This window comes from Stenella coeruleoalba (assembly GCF_951394435.1).
Source record: "Stenella coeruleoalba genome assembly, chromosome: 17".
NCBI classification, from domain to species: domain Eukaryota; kingdom Metazoa; phylum Chordata; class Mammalia; order Artiodactyla; family Delphinidae; genus Stenella; species Stenella coeruleoalba.
In genome coordinates this window covers 1002555-1016770 of record NC_137163.1, presented here as the reverse complement: position 1 = coordinate 1016770, position 14216 = coordinate 1002555, and the positions used below count along the sequence as shown (strand labels likewise).

The window sequence follows — 14216 nt, the reverse complement described above, 5'->3', positions numbered from 1 at the left end:
ACTGCCGACACCTGCTGGGCCCGGGGCATCTAAGCCGCTCCCCGGTTTGTGCTGAGGGTAAGGCGGTTGATGGCAGAGGGAGGGGTCTTAGTTGCTGCCTGAACTCCTTCAGCAGCCCTACCTGCAGAGTGCTGGGCACCATGCTGGAGACTGGGTTTCTTGCCCTCAAGGATTACACGTCTCTTGTGAGGGTGTGGGACCCCCGTGGCCTGGGAGGTGCTCAGGGACACAGCCACCATGCTCTCCCCATCCTGTTCACAGCCCTCTGACAAATCCTCAGGGCGGTAAAGATCACTGATTCCAAAAAGCAGCCCCTGGTCAGTCACTGTCAGGGCTGGCCCCGTGGGCTTGGTGGTGGGCACAGCGGGAAAGCACTGCGGGTGGAAAGGGGAGCTTGTGGCTTCTGCTGAAGCCAGCCCAGCTGGGGGCTGGGAGGGCAAGACCAGGCTGCAGCATCAGAGGGAACCCGTGTGAGGCCAAGCTTGCCCGAGGGGCCTCACGCTTGGGAATGAGCCCCCAGGTGACAGCTGGACCGAAGCTGGAGCACGGGAGCGCGGGGTGAGAGGAATGGGGCAGCCTCCAGCAGGGGCTCGGGCCTCCTGGGACCCCCAGCCTGCTGGCCCAAGAGCCCCGGGGGCAAGGGTGCTTGCCCTGTCGAGGGACCCTTTCACAGCCAACCTCACTGACAGCAGAGGTCGCCGGCCAGATAGGCCCAGCACGCTTTCTAATAAAGGCTGGATGCGCCAGCGTCACATGATCCCTGTTCTAGTCTTATTTGTGTAACTGTCTAGTGCTTGGATCCAGAACACCTGATTTGAAAAAGTGGGGAGGGTACAGGAAAGGGACAACGTTGATGAAAAAAGTTCACATCCAGCAGCTTCTGAGAAAAGTAATTTTAGCTTCGCAGTATAAGGTGAAGGGACTTGGCCGGCCAGTGACTGGGCTGCAACCCTGCCCGCCCCCGCCCCAAGCTGCCGTTCTTGGGTCAGGCCCTCTTCAACTGGCATTTCCTGTCACGGGCCATCACCAGCTGGGCTCACCGGGCACCTCACATTCAGGAGGTGACCGCCTAAGGGCAGGGCTGGGCAGAGGTGCATCTTCCACTCCCTAAGCCGAGCCCTGCCTGGTCCTCAGGGATTCTGTTGGAAGATACGTGGCGGGGACCCATGGACGTACAGCTGAGGGTGAGGTTGGAGGGCTGGGCGGGGGCAGGGGGAGCCTACCCTTGCAGAGCTCTCGCGTGATGGGAAGCCCTGTGCCCAGACCACCTACACCCACAGCTCCGAGTCTGGGCCAGTATCCTGGGCCTTGCCTGAGACGTGCTTCCAGGCACTTGGCATTGGGTTTGACCAGCCTCCAGTTAAATATTGCTTGCTCCGTGCTAGAGGACAGCCGCGGTTCAAAAGTGAAAGAAAAGGCGCCGAAATGGACTCAGGCTGAGCCTTCTAGCAGGTGGAAGGGCCAGGGTCAGACGGACAGTCGCTGGCTGAGGGCCAGCCGCCCATGAAGGCTGGAGTGGTGGGGGCTCAGCGCTGTGCGGGCAGTGAGGGGCAGGCTGCCGTGTAAGCCCTGTTCACAGCCTGGGGATCACTTTGCCGCGAGCCTCACAGCTGGCGGGTGGAAGGAAGGGGCTCCAGCACTAGGGCCCATGTGGGGTGGGGAGGCCCCTGTGAGCCTTGGGCTGCAGGTAGTCTGCCCCGCACCCAGAGGCGCCTCGTCCTTGCTTAGGGCCCTAAGTTGCTGGCTTTCCTGGCCTGTTGGTCCTTTCACAGACATGCTAAGAACCAAATTCTGCAGTCAGAGGCCAGGCCGTGGGACCCTCCAGGACCCTTGACCCAAGGAAGGGTCATCAGGACCAGCTCCACCTGCCGCTGGCCGCGAGCTCAGGGTCTGGAGAGGGGCCCACAGCCCGCTGTGATCCCCGCTGGCCAGGACCTGTTCTCCACCCAGCCTCCCACACCTCAAGCAGCTCCCCCACTGGCCTGCAGGCTGGAGAGAACCCGAGTCCTCGGGAAGGGGCTGGGGGGTGGCCACGGCCTGCATCCAGTGCCTGTGCCCTACTTCCTGCTGAGTTCCCGGGCCCGGCAGGTGGCAGCCTCCACAGCGCTCATGGCCGCCGCCCGCAGCGCGCCCTGCTCCAGCGCGTGGAGCCCATAGATAGTGGTGCCGCCGGGCGTGCACACGTCAGTCCGCAGCTGAGCCGGGTGCTGCCCCTTCTGCAGAAGCATCTTGGCCGTGCCCTGGGGAAAGTGGCATTGGGGTGACTCGGGGGAGGCCAGCAGCCCCTCCTCGGCTCAGCCCCACCCCCACCCCCGCCGCCCCGTCTCAGCCCAGGCTGCTCAGGCCTGCCCTCTCCCTTCCCACAGCTCCCAGGAGGCGTGCTGCCCCCTCCCCTTCCACACGCTCCCCCAGGACCGGGCAGCAGGGTCTCACCAGCAGGGTCTGGGCGGCAACGCGGTGGGCCAGGCCACTGGGCATGCCCATCTTGATGGCTCCTTCGGCCAAGGCCTCCGAGAAGGCACACACCTGTAGCAGCGGGGGGCGGGGACAAAGCCAGCACTCCCTTGGACACAGAACCCAGCCTGGAAAAGGCTGGGGACCCTCAGGAACAAGGTCCTGCACACCAGCCACCAGAGCCGAGGCCAGAGCCCAGGGGTCTGCCCAGGGGCCGGCCTCAAAGGCCCAGGAAGGCACAGATAACAGGGGGTGGGTGGCGCACACGGGGAGCTGCGGACCCAGCCGGGGAGCCATGGGGCCAGGGGCTGTCGGGGGGGCTCCACAAGGCCCCACTTTGCCGAGGGAGGGCCGGCCTGTGAGGGCAGGGGTTGGGGTGCGGGGACCAGACGACACTCACAAAGGCCACACCGCTGCCGCTGAGGCCAGTGTGGACGTCCACCTGGGCCTCGGGCACCTCCTCGCACTGCCCACAGGCCTCCAGCAGGGTCCGCAGGAGCGCGGCCTCGCCACTGCCAGCATGGCGGCCCCGTGCCATCACCATGGCCCCCTCCTGGACCACGCAGGGCAGGTTGGGCGAGACCCGCAGCACTCGCGCCATCGGGGGCAGCAGCTGGCGGGAGAGAGGCTGCGATCAGGGCGGCTGTGGGGTCAGGCTGCCGGGCAGGCACACGCCGGGCCCGAGCAGGCTCCCCGCTACTTCCCGGGCGTGGCGCCCTAACCCCAGGTGGGAGGAGCCCTAACCCCAGCCCCCTAGCCACCTGGCCGCCTGTGCAGGCCGGCCGAGAGGCTGTCTGCCCCCCAACCCACCCATCCTGGTTTCTGGAAGGGCTGGACCCAGGCTGCAGCCGGGCTGGGATGGCAGGGGTGGGAGGCCAGCAGAGCCCACCCTGGGGTCAGAGCCTCAGCCCCCACTGCACCCCGACAGGCCACTCACCTCCTCCAGGGTGCTCAGGGAGACCCCAGCAGCCACAGACACCAAGATGTGCTCAGCGGTGACCACAGGAGCCACCTCCACCAGGACAGCCGGCAGGATGTGGGGCTTGGTGGCAAAGAAGACGAGCGAGCAGCTCTGCAGCACCTCCCGGTTGGAGTGGCTGGTCTGGCAGCCCAGGGCCTGCAGCAGGGTTGCCGGGACCAGGCCCACGTCAGCGGGCATCCTCCCAGACCACGGCCCTCCCTGCCGGAGCCCACCCTGCAATCCCACGGGCCCCCCATTGCAAACGGCCCTAAACTAATGCCCATGACGCGCCCAGACCACCCGTTCTCGCTCAGGATCCAACCTCAGATGGCCCTGGTGTCAGCACCTCCTCGAGCTCTCTGATCCCAGTGAGTGCCCGTGACATTCCCGCCCGTCCAGCATGCACACGCACACGCACACCCCTTTACCCCACCCGGGCCTCCCACAACCTTGACTTTCCTTCTGGCCTTTGACCTCCCCTTCCCCAGCCCAGCCCGGCCCGTGTCAAAACTTTAGCTAAGTAAGCAGCACTTCCCTGGCCCCAAGGAGCCAAGAGCCATCTGAGCCCTGGGAAGCCTCCACTCAGAGGAGCTGCCCGGCTCACCCGGAAGCGGCAGAGGTTCCTGTCCGTCGGTGCGCTGGCCAGCACGTGCTGAGCTTCCACTTTTCCTGGAAGGAAAGGCAAAGGCGGGTAGGGGGTGTCAGTGAGGATGTGGCGCGGGGAGAAGCCAGCCTGGCAGGCCCCTTACAGCAGGTCTCAGCCACACCTGAGACCTGGGCCACGCGGAGCCTCTCCAAGAAGCCAGGTGCTTGGCGGGGCCGCTCCACTCGGCTGGGACCAGGCAACCAGCTTCACTTGATTCTACTCAGCAGTCATCGCTGCCCACCTGCTGCTGCTGCTGAGGCCAGACGCCCTGCCGGACACAGGGGCCGGGAGCTTGCCTTGTCTCGTGAGGACACAGATCCCAGGGACCCCTGCCTCCGGGAACGGTTAGGCTGGGGAGGGGGCATGGTGGGTAGGGAGGCTGGGGTGGGGGATGAGCTTCCTCCGGAGGGGGGGGTGCATCTGTACGGGGACATCCAAGCAGAGGCTCAGTGCCCGTTTGGTAGAAATCCTCTACAGATCAGATTTCTGTAAAGTCTAGCAGGAAGGCAGAAGTGCACCCCACGGCCTCAAGAGACGGTGGCAGCACTGTGAGACTCCGTGCAGCAGGGGAGGCAGGTGATACTCCAGGTTTTACAGGTTTAAAACACCTGAGACTTGCAGTAAACTGTTTTCTGATGATTTTGACCTTTCTAGACCTTGACATATGGCTGAAGGCAGAAAACCAGTCCATATCTACATATAAAGGTTTCTAAATACTGTGGAACCTCCATCCCTGCTATAAGTGGTGCTCGACCGAGGATGATTTTGCCCCCCCCCCCCGGGGACATTGACAGTGTCTGGAGACATTTTGGCTGTCACAACTGGGGGTGTCACTAACACCTAGTGGGGAGAAGCCAGGCAAGGGGCTAAAGAGCCTACAATGTGAAGAATGGAGAATGATGTGGCCCCAAATGTGCACAGTGCCGGACACCAGGGGTGCAGCCGGCGAACAAACAGAAAGAAGAGTCGGAGGCTCAGAGCGGTCAGGCAGCTCGACCGAGGCACGAGATTAGGACGTCGGCAGGAGATCCCGCGCTCTAAGCTAGGGCTGTCCAAGAGAAGTATCGCTCGAGCCACACACGTAACTTCACATTTTCTAGTAGTCTTATTAAACAAGTAGGAAGAAACGGGTGAATTGTAGTACATTTTATTTAACTCAAGGTAGCCAAAATGTCACCCTTCCAACACCTAATCAATATTAAAAGTTACTAAGATACGTTATTTTTTGTTTGGATGATAAATCTTCCAAATTCGGCGTATATTTTATTCTGTGCACTCACAGCACATCTCAACTCGGACGTGGGGACGGCCGGCGCTGAGCCTCTCCACCACATCCCCTCCAGCCGCGCTCCCAGAGGAAGCAGAGACCGGAGGCACAGGGTCCGCGCGCGGCCCTGGCCCACGCCCGCCGGCCAGCCCCACCCTGGGGCCCCTGCGCGGAGGGCCCCGTGCTGCCCGGGGCTCCGCGGGGCAGGCGAGCTACGGAGAGGTAAGCCCGTCCCTCCCACACAGGCCGGTGTCGGACGCCCTCTAGCCCGCGGGCCCGGGACCCCACGCGCCCCACCTGCTTGGATGAGGCCCTGCGCGATGGCCTCCGCCATGCGGCCGGCGCCCACGAAGCCCACGCGCCTCGGGCCAGACTCCGCCGCAACCGCCGCCGCCATCTCGCCACCGCCCCGCGCCGCGCCCCGCCCGCGCCCTCAGCGCCGCCAATGGGCTACACCGCCCAGCACCTGCCCTCGTCCATTGGCTGCCGAGACCTCACGCTCCGCCCCCTCCCGCGGGCTCCACGCTCTATCGATCGCTAGCAATTGGGCTCACCCCTTCGCAGCTCATTGGCCGGAGAGATGTAGGGCGAGGAGGGGTGGGCCGCGGCGCGGGGCGCCGGGCGGGCGGCCACGATACTGTGTTGGCTTCTGTCCTGATGTGTGAAATTTCCCAAAGGGCAACTTGAGCTGGTCCTTAAAGGCGAAGGGTAGGAAAGGGTGGGGGCTCCCCTGGTCTTGTCCCAGAGGTGGGCGCCTCAGGCCGCTCGGAGCCTGCCAGTGGACCTGGGTGTGGCGGACAGGGTGGCCTGGTCAGGGCCTGTGGTCAGCTCTTCCCCAAGCCGCAGTGGGTCTGGGTGACAGCATAAAATTGGCACAGCCAGTGAAACGTGGGAGCAGGGGTCTGCTTTTCTGTTAAAGGAGGTCCTCAGGCCAGCCTGGATTCTGGTTTCTGAGGGCCTCTCAGGGAGCTGCAGGGGAGACCTTCATGAGGCCTAGGTCCCCAGCGGAGACCTGGCCCCTCTTGCTGGTTCTGTGGGAGATGGAGTGCTTCGCCAGGGCCAGGGCCCACCTTAGAGACTGAGAGGGGGAGGGTGGGTGTGGGTGTGGGCTGTGCTTGTAATTTTTGATTGACATGGGAAAAACAAGGTTGAAGAACTAAGATTGCAGTTTTTAAGACTGAATTTTAAAGATGTTATTTTCTTTAAACTCTACTCTGACACGTTCAGAGCTCTTCAACAATGAGATCCCTTCATTCCTTCAACGCTGCCCCTTCAGCGTGGGGGCCCTGCTCTGGGCTGGGAACGAAGGGCACACAGCAGTGGAGTGCACAAACCCCCACCCCGCAGACTTGCATTCTGGCTGGAGAGACAGCCCCTCTACGATAAACACACACCCCATAACCCAAGGGACAAGTCAGGACACACAACCACTACTTGAGGCCAGGCACGTCCAGGCCTCTCTGCCCCGCGCAGGGCCTCCTTCCCCCCATTCTCACTTGGCTGATCCGAGCTCCCACTCAGGGACCACCCCTCCCCCTCTCCCTGAACGCCCACAGGGGCAGACCCTTCAGATTCACAAAGGGCTGGCACCCAGGGGATACAGCATGAACGGCCGACCAGGTCCTGGAGCTCCAAGCCCTGGGGGGTGGGGGAGGGGAGGTGTTTCCAGAGAAGCAAGCAGGTGGGGTGGGCCTCAGTCAGCAGAGACCTAAGAGGTGGGCAGGCACTGATGTGAGAGGGGCAGGACTGGCCCCTGGAGAGGCCTGTGGGCCGGGGTGGTGGTAACAAACGCAGTGAGGGATCAGCTGGACACGGGACGGGGGGCGGGGCTCGCGTGGCCGGCACAGGGAAGGCAGCCCACAGCGCCTGAATGAACAAAGCAAGTAAGGAACGTGGCAGGCACACCTGGGGCCAGAAGAGAGCTGGGAGTCACTGGTGTGAAGACAACAAAGGGTACCCCAGGGGAGGTGGGCCCCGGAGCCAGGGAAGGTGCCTGGGTCCTGGGGGAAGCACACCCGGCACTGACTGGCTAGGCGGGGGCCGGTGGGTCAACCGGTCCAGACTTTCCTGTTGAGGATGGGAGGCCTGTGCCGCTCACCGCCGTGCCCGCCAGGCCCACTCTTGCGTGACACCTATTGCTGCCCATGGGAGAAGGGCAGGCCAAGCCCCAGCACCCAAGCTGCTACCTGAGGGCTAGGGCGATGAGGGGCCAGGCCTGACCTGGCCAATCGCCACTGCTCTCCTCAGATCCGTCTGTGTGCCTGCTCAGCCTGTCCAAATCCAGACCCAGCCTCTTTCCCCAAAGTCCTGGGATGGGGGCGGGTAAGCCCGGGGAGTGCAGGTTACCCAGGCCTGCACCCGGCTGTGCGTGGAGAGGCTCGGCTCTCCCCGCAGCCGGTGGGGACTGCCGCAGGTGCCTGCCCTTTGTCCCCGCCGGCTGACAGTCCAGCCTCTCCTGCCACCTGCCCACACACCCACCTCTCCGTGTCTCCGGCCACTGCTGCCCTTCTACCCCAGGGACAGTTGGCCACCGTGGCCCAGCAGCTCTTGGGGGCTGGCCAGGCTCAGGAGGCAGTGCTGGGGCGGGGGATATGGGGGGCTGATACAGAGCTGCCGGGGCCAGGCCTGTGGAAACGCACTTTATTGGCTCCCAGGGATCAGAAGTGTACATGCTCTGCGACTGGCGTCGGGGAGCAGGGTGCTGGGCCTGGCCAGGCCTTGGCTTCCCTGAGGACGGTGTGAACGGTGGCCTCACCAGAGAGTCAGCCAAGTCTGCCCCGGCAGAGGGCGTGGGGCAGGGGCCGGCCGCCACGAGGGCAGTGCCCTCAGCCCCGGCAGGTTCTGAGTGGCTGCCGCTGGGCTCTGCTGGCTGAGCGCCGGGGAGAGGGCGGCACCCGCTCCCGCCGCACACTTCACTTCCGGGCCTGCTCGTAGTTGTCAGTGAACCAGGCACAGGTCTCCTGCACGGCTGCAGAGGCGGGCGGGTGAGGCCCAGGGACATAGGGCAGTCACCCCGTGTCCTGCCTCCACGGTGAGGGTGTGGAGGCCAAAGCTGCAGGGCGTCCACCCCCAACTGGCAGTAGGGAAGCTGAGGCCTGGGGAGGGGCCGGGCGGTCCTGAGGGATGGGGTGGGAGGGCTCACCCTGCTTGAAGGGCGTGAACCGGAAGTCGGGCAGGTAGGCCCGCAGCTTGCCATTACTTGCCGTCTTCTTAAACTGCCCATCCGACTTGGTTGTATCAAACTAGGCACCTGGTCAAGGGCACAGCAGAAGGGGCAGCCCACCCTTCCACCAGCCTGCCCTTGAAGCTTGTCTAGCCTTCCCAGGGGGAGCCTCCAGGAGAAAGCAGCAGACACCCTCTCCCCCCGGCTGCCAGGGTGAGTGCCATGGGTGCGTCACACCCACGGCCTCCTGCAGGGAGGCCCACGGTCTCCCGCCTAGAACCAAAGGATACGGTGACCTCCCCATGGAAGTCCATGGCCTCCACCACGGCCTCAGCCACCTCCTGGATGGACACCTCATCCTCCTCACCCACTGTGGGGACCGAGGGGCCAGTGGCCAGGTCAGGCCTCCTCTGCCTGGACCCGCTGCCGCCCAGCCCCACAGACGTTCCCGCTGCCCTGCTCAGCGGCTCTCAGGACAGACGGGTGTCCTGCCCCACTGCAATGGGGGTGGGACTGCAGGGCACCCACCTGACAGGATGATGGGCTCCACCTCATCGTACTCCCGCAGGACCCAGATAAAGAGCCGGGCCAGGTCCTGGAGATCAGACAGCCAGGGTCAAAGGCCACAAATTACGGCCAAACGGGCCCAGGTCACCTCTCCCAAGTGCTCCTGCTTGGCGGGGTGCAGCCCAGGCTTGGCTGGGGCCCGGGGTACCCCCTTTGGGCAGTGCTTGGCCAGCTCAGCCCCAAGTCCTTTCTCCTGATGAGCTCAGAGCTGTACCCAGCAACGTCCCTGGGGAATGGAACGTACACGGACCCAGCAAGAACCAGTGACTGCTCCCCTGGGGGCTCAGCCTGGACACCCGGCCCTTCCTAGGCTCCCTCATGCCTCCCCACAGCCAGCACGGCAGCTCCAGGAGATGTTCTGGGGAACAGCTGTGCCCCTCGCGGCACCAACCAGTGAGTAGATGAACTGCCTCCGAGGCCTCCCTGTGCCCCACACTGTCAAGGCTGAGCCGCGACCTGCAGGGTGGGGAGGGCAGGGGTCAGAGGGGACGTGCCAGCACCGCCCCTCCTCCCCGCTGTGCCCCAGGGGCCCCATCAAGCAAGCACACAGCTGTGCCATGGGTGGCGGTCACTCACTCTTGGCCAGATGCACCTTGTGGATGAGGCCAGGCAGCACGTGGCCGTCCTCGATGCTGAAGTTGTCATGGGGCCCAAAGACATTGGTGGGGATGACAGCGGTGAAGGTGCAGCCGTGCTGCTGGAAGTAGGCCCTGCGGGGCACAGCATCCCCTCTGGCCCTCATCCTCGGATCACGGGCGAGCCCCACCCCAGCCGAGGCTAGCAAGGAGGGGAGCCGAGATCTGAGCGCCCTGCCAGGGCGGCCCCCTGGGCCCACCCACCACAGGGCGTCTGGGGCCCCCTTCCCCGTTCTTGGCTGGCTTCAGCCTGGCACGCGCGGGAAGAGGACCTGTTCTGCACGTCGATCATCCTCTTGGCGTAAGAGTAGCCAAAATTGCTGCTGTGCGGGGGTCCGTTGTGAATCTGGGGGAGCAGAGGAGCCGCTGCTTCTCAGCCCTGCCCCCAGGCCAGGCCCCGCCCCAGCCCCGCCCCTCACCATGGTCTCATCGATAGGGTAGCTGGTCTTGTCGGGGAAGATGCAGGTAGACAGGCAGGAGACCACCTTTCGCACCCCCACCTCGAAGGCCGAGTGCAGCACGTTGTCGTTGATGTGTATGTTTTTCCGCTGAGGGGGCAGGGGCAGGGGCAGGGCAGGGTTCAGGCCCCAGGCAGGATGCCAGCCCTTACCTGCCCCTCCAGGGACAGAAGTGCAGACACACCTGGCAGGCAGTACCTGGGCCAGCGGTTCTACCAGCTCCCAGGACCCACTGTCCAGAAACCATGGCCCCCTCCCAGCCTGTTAGTCCCACCCCCAGGGCTGTAGGAGGGTCCAGGCCTGCCTACTCTGAGGCTGGGGGAGGGCCCTGAGGAGAGGGCCACACCCCTAAGCTCAGGGCTGAGCCTGCCCACAGGGGCTGCTGCGGGCTAGGCAGGTGAGGTGCGAGCCAGGAGCCCAGGGGGCTCCACTCCCACACCCCCAGGAGCTCACCCTGCTCTACTGCTCAGTAGCAGTGAAGCCTTGGCTGGCCACACCCCTCCTCCAGCCCCTTCCGGGGACTTCAGCTGGCCAGGGCATTTGGGTGGTCTGGGGAGAGGTGGTGGCCGGGCAGCCTGCTGCGAAGGCTGTCACTGAGACGAGGAGGGCCCTGTGGCGACAGGGGCCCCCAGGGAAAATCTGGTCTAAGCTTCTGCCATCCCAGGCCCGATGCAGGGCCAAACCAGGCCAAGGCCAATTTTAGAGAGGATGGGCCAGCCCTCAGAGGCCCAGCCAGGCAGGGGCAGGGCTGTGGGCGAGCCCAGCTCTCCTCCTGCCCCTGCCCCACACGTGCAACCCCTCAGGGCACATGCTGCAGGCCCAGAGCCCAGCTCACGCACCTCTGCACCCCTGAGCGCACTGTGGGCCTGGCTCAGTGCAGCTGGACCTCCTGGAACCAGGAGGGTCTGAAGGCCCAGGGGGCAGGAACCAGCCGGGGGTCACAAGGCAAACACTGGCTTGTCTCAGCTCCTCCAACCCCCAGGTTAGCTCTGAGGCTTTTCCTATTCGGCCAAATGCCCCCAGGCCCACCTGCGTGCCCCTCTACCTACAAATCAAGTGTGGGTCACTGGGGGCCCCTCAGGGACTTCCCTGGGCCGGAACAGGAGCTTGGGAAGTTGGCCAGGAAGTTCCCAGAATCCGGGGTCCTGGCTCCCAGTGCTCACTGGGGCCCCCTCACTTACCCAGAAGTCCAAATTGTATTTGATATTCCGGAACAGGCCCCCCACCATTGCAGCAAGATGGATGACATGTGTGGGCCGGACTTTTTCAAACAGCGCTCGGGTCTGTGCAGCATCCCTGAGGGGGAGCCGGGCCATCAGGGGCTGCTTGGAGGCCCAAGGGAACTAGCACCCTGGCTGAAAGCACTGGGGGCAGGAGGCAGGCGGGGCCGAAGGTGGGAGGGTCAGGCCCTGGCTGGCATGAGGGTGTGGGCTTCCAGGAAGAGATGGGAGGAAGTTTGCCCAGAAGCAAAACTGCACACACCCAGGCCAGGCCAGCCACCTGGCAGGGACGGGCCTGACCTGAGGCTACCAGGCCCAGGAACAGGCCTGGCCCGGAGCTCTCAGTCTGGAGAGGGCATGGTGGGGCTGCTCCAGGGATGAGCCCACTCACGTAAGATCAGCATCCTTGGAAGAAACAAACACCCAGTCCTCTCCGGGCAGCCTGGCCCCATCTGCTACCACCTTCTGGATGGCTCTGCCCACCAGCCCAGAGCCCCCAGTCACTAGGATCCGCATGGACCCCTGGGGCTCACCCATGTTGGCTGCACCTGCAGGGCCAAATGGTGTGAGGCTGAGGCCATCCCGCTCCCCCGCAACAGAACCCCACTCCCCTGAGATGCCCCAGCCTAGGGTCACTGCCCTTAGCACTGGGCCTCACTGTGATTTCCAAGGGCTGGCCTGGGGCAACGGGCACAGTATAAGGTCAGCAGCGCAGGGAGACTGCCCACTGGGGACCAGACAGACCCATCTAGCCTGAGTCATCCCCTCCTCTCAGCCCTGCTCCCCAGGAAGTCCTCTGTCTAGAGCTGCACAGGGGCCCTAGGACTACCACCCAGCTGGGAGAGCCAGGCTCTGCCCGGCAGGCCCAACCCTGACCCCCACTGGGCCAAGAAAGGGAACATTCAGCTCCCCTCTGTCTGACAAGAGGGGAGGCAGCCAACCTTGGGACTGGGGGCTCCTGGCCCAGGTCGTTTGGGCTGCTCCCAGCCAAAGTCCATATGCTACAGACGGGGAAGGGGCGGCGCCTGTGTATGCAACCCGGGGCCCACCAGCGGCCAGCTGGTCCCAGCCAGCCTTCGAGAGCCTGGCTCCTTCTGGGCAGGTTGCGCTTCTGGCTAAGAAATGGACAGGCCTCGGGGCGCCACCACCTCTGAGGACCCTTCCTGGGGGCTGGAAATCTGCTCGGGCCGCTACAGGACGACTCTGACCCCGCTGCAGGGCCCCACGGGCAGCCCGGACAGGAGGGGACGCTGCCCAGAAATTCCGCTGCTCTCGAGAGCGCGCGCAGCGCGGCAGCAGGCCTTGGGGTAGACCCCACCACGGCCGGGCCCCTCCACGTCCCTCAGGCGCTTCCCACGCCCCCGGGTCCCCTTCCTGGCCCCACCTCCGAACCCACCGCATCTTGCAGCTGGGCCCCCTCCCACGCTTCCAGGCCCCTCCTACGCCCCCAGTTCCTGGTACCCCTCAGGCCCCTCTGGCTGTCACGGGGCACCCAAGGCCCAGGCCCCGGCTCACCACACCACGCCCCCCGTCCCAGGGTCCCCTCGTGCCCCGCGCTGTCTCACCTGCGTCTTACCTGACCTGCCCGGAGAGCGGCTTCAGGCGCCGGCTGAGAGTCCTGCCACGCGTTGGGGTTAGGTGGAGGGAGCGGATCAGGTCGGGCCCTCCCGCGGAACTCTGGGAAATGGAGTCCTGGCGGGGCGCCCCGGGCGTTGCTGGGAAATGGAGTCCGGAACCGCGCAGCAGCCTGGGAAATGTAGTTCTTCCGGCTCCTCCTCCCCTGGGCGGACCCCGACCCGCCCTTAACCCAGCCTGGCGCTGGGCGCGAGCCCTTGCTGGAGAGCGTGGGGGCGTGGGAGAGGAGGAGAGGCAGCGCGTCTCCGAAAGCCCGCAAGCTGTGGACCGAGGAGAGGCGGCAGAACCAAACACCGTTCTAAAAATGGAGAAGCTGCAACTCCTCAGTGCTTTCCTAGGGCAAAAACTGCATTTGTGAGAAACAACTGCAACTCTGTTACTATATTCGGGACACTGAGGGGGCAGTATATAAAATATACTTTAATAAATACATTAAAAAGACAAACACGTTTCAGGAGATTATTAAAAGCAGGAGACCACTTAGCGGCCACTGCTGTAGTTCAGGTAATGAGGACTCAAAAGAAGTTTACTGCCTTAAGCAACATCGAGGTGGTAGGATTAACGGGACTCATGCTTCACCAGCCACGCAAGTCATGGGAGCAAGTTAGGAACGATGCCTGGTGTGACGGCTGGTGTTAGGTGTCAACTTGGCCAGGCTGTAGCACCCAGTGATTCAATCAAACACAAATCTAGGTGTTGCCAGTGAAGAGATTTTGTAGATGGTAACATCTTCAATCAGGTGGCTTTAAGAAAACGAGACTTTCAGGCTTCCCTGGTGGCGCAGTGGTTGACAATCTTCCTGCTAATGCAGGGGACACGGGTTCGAGCCCTGGTCTGGGAGGATCCCACGTGCCGCGGAGCAGCTAGGCCCGTGAGCCACAACTACTGAGCCTGCACTCTAGAGCCCATGAGCCACAACTGCTGAGCCCACGTGCCACAACTACTGAAGCCCGTGCACCTAGAGCCCATGCTCTGCAACAGGAGAAGCCACCGCAATGAGAAGCCCGCGCACCACAACGAAGAGTAGTCCCCGCTCGCCGCAACCAGAGAAAAGCCCGCGTGCAGCAACAAAGGCCCAATGCAGCCAAAAAATTTTTAAATAAATAATAATAAAAAATAAAATAAAACGCCTGTAATTGTTTTAAAAAAAGACAAAGAAAAAAACTACATGATCATCTCAGCTGATGCAGATAAAGCATTTGACAAAATC

At 63.6% G+C, this 14216-nt stretch overlaps 2 protein-coding genes across 7 annotated transcripts; both read right to left on the bottom strand.

Annotated features, from left to right (window-relative positions):
* Positions 1-882: 882 nt before the first annotated feature.
* On the bottom strand, positions 883-5769 carry PYCR3 (pyrroline-5-carboxylate reductase 3). Its single transcript, XM_079901931.1, has 6 exons — positions 5626-5769; positions 4020-4084; positions 3392-3571; positions 2855-3067; positions 2434-2526; positions 883-2240 (listed from the first exon to the last, which is right to left on the bottom strand). The coding sequence occupies exons 1-6, from the start codon at positions 5723-5725 to the stop codon at positions 2058-2060; spliced, it is 834 nt and encodes a 277-aa protein (XP_079758057.1). The 5' UTR covers positions 5726-5769; the 3' UTR covers positions 883-2057.
* A 2164-nt stretch (positions 5770-7933) lies between these two features.
* GFUS (GDP-L-fucose synthase) lies at positions 7934-13245 on the bottom strand. Of its 6 annotated transcripts, none has more exons than XM_079902087.1 (11): positions 12948-13051; positions 11763-11919; positions 11333-11447; positions 10113-10241; positions 9966-10039; positions 9635-9768; positions 9450-9514; positions 9020-9086; positions 8782-8861; positions 8471-8570; positions 7934-8296 (listed from the first exon to the last, which is right to left on the bottom strand). In XM_079902087.1, exons 2-11 carry the CDS (start codon positions 11906-11908, stop codon positions 8241-8243), a joined length of 966 nt encoding a protein of 321 aa, XP_079758213.1. In that variant the 5' UTR covers positions 11909-11919; positions 12948-13051; the 3' UTR covers positions 7934-8240. The 6 variants fall into 6 exon arrangements, with proteins under 6 accessions (XP_079758213.1, XP_079758212.1, XP_079758210.1 ...); XM_079902086.1 differs by having other exon boundaries at positions 12937-13042; XM_079902084.1 differs by lacking the exon at positions 12948-13051 and adding an exon at positions 12313-12806.
* Positions 13246-14216: the final 971 nt, after the last annotated feature.

Coding starts and splice junctions, on each gene's coding strand:
- PYCR3 (XM_079901931.1), bottom strand. CDS start 5,725: ATGGCGGCGGCGGTTGCGGCGGAGTCTGGCCCGAGGCGCGTGGGCTTC. Junction 2,527..2,854: donor GCGGCAGCGGTGTGGCCTTT/GTGAGTGTCGTC, acceptor CCGCTGCTACAG/GTGTGTGCCTTCTCGGAGGC. Junction 2,241..2,433: donor TTGCCGCCCAGACCCTGCTG/GTGAGACCCTGC, acceptor CACTTTCCCCAG/GGCACGGCCAAGATGCTTCT.
- GFUS (XM_079902084.1), bottom strand. CDS start 12,772: ATGCGGTGGGTTCGGAGGTGGGGCCAGGAAGGGGACCCGGGGGCGTGG. Junction 11,448..11,762: donor TCCAAGGATGCTGATCTTAC/GTGAGTGGGCTC, acceptor GCTCCCCCTCAG/GGATGCTGCACAGACCCGAG. Junction 8,297..8,470: donor GTTCACGCCCTTCAAGCAGG/GTGAGCCCTCCC, acceptor CCGCCTCTGCAG/CCGTGCAGGAGACCTGTGCC.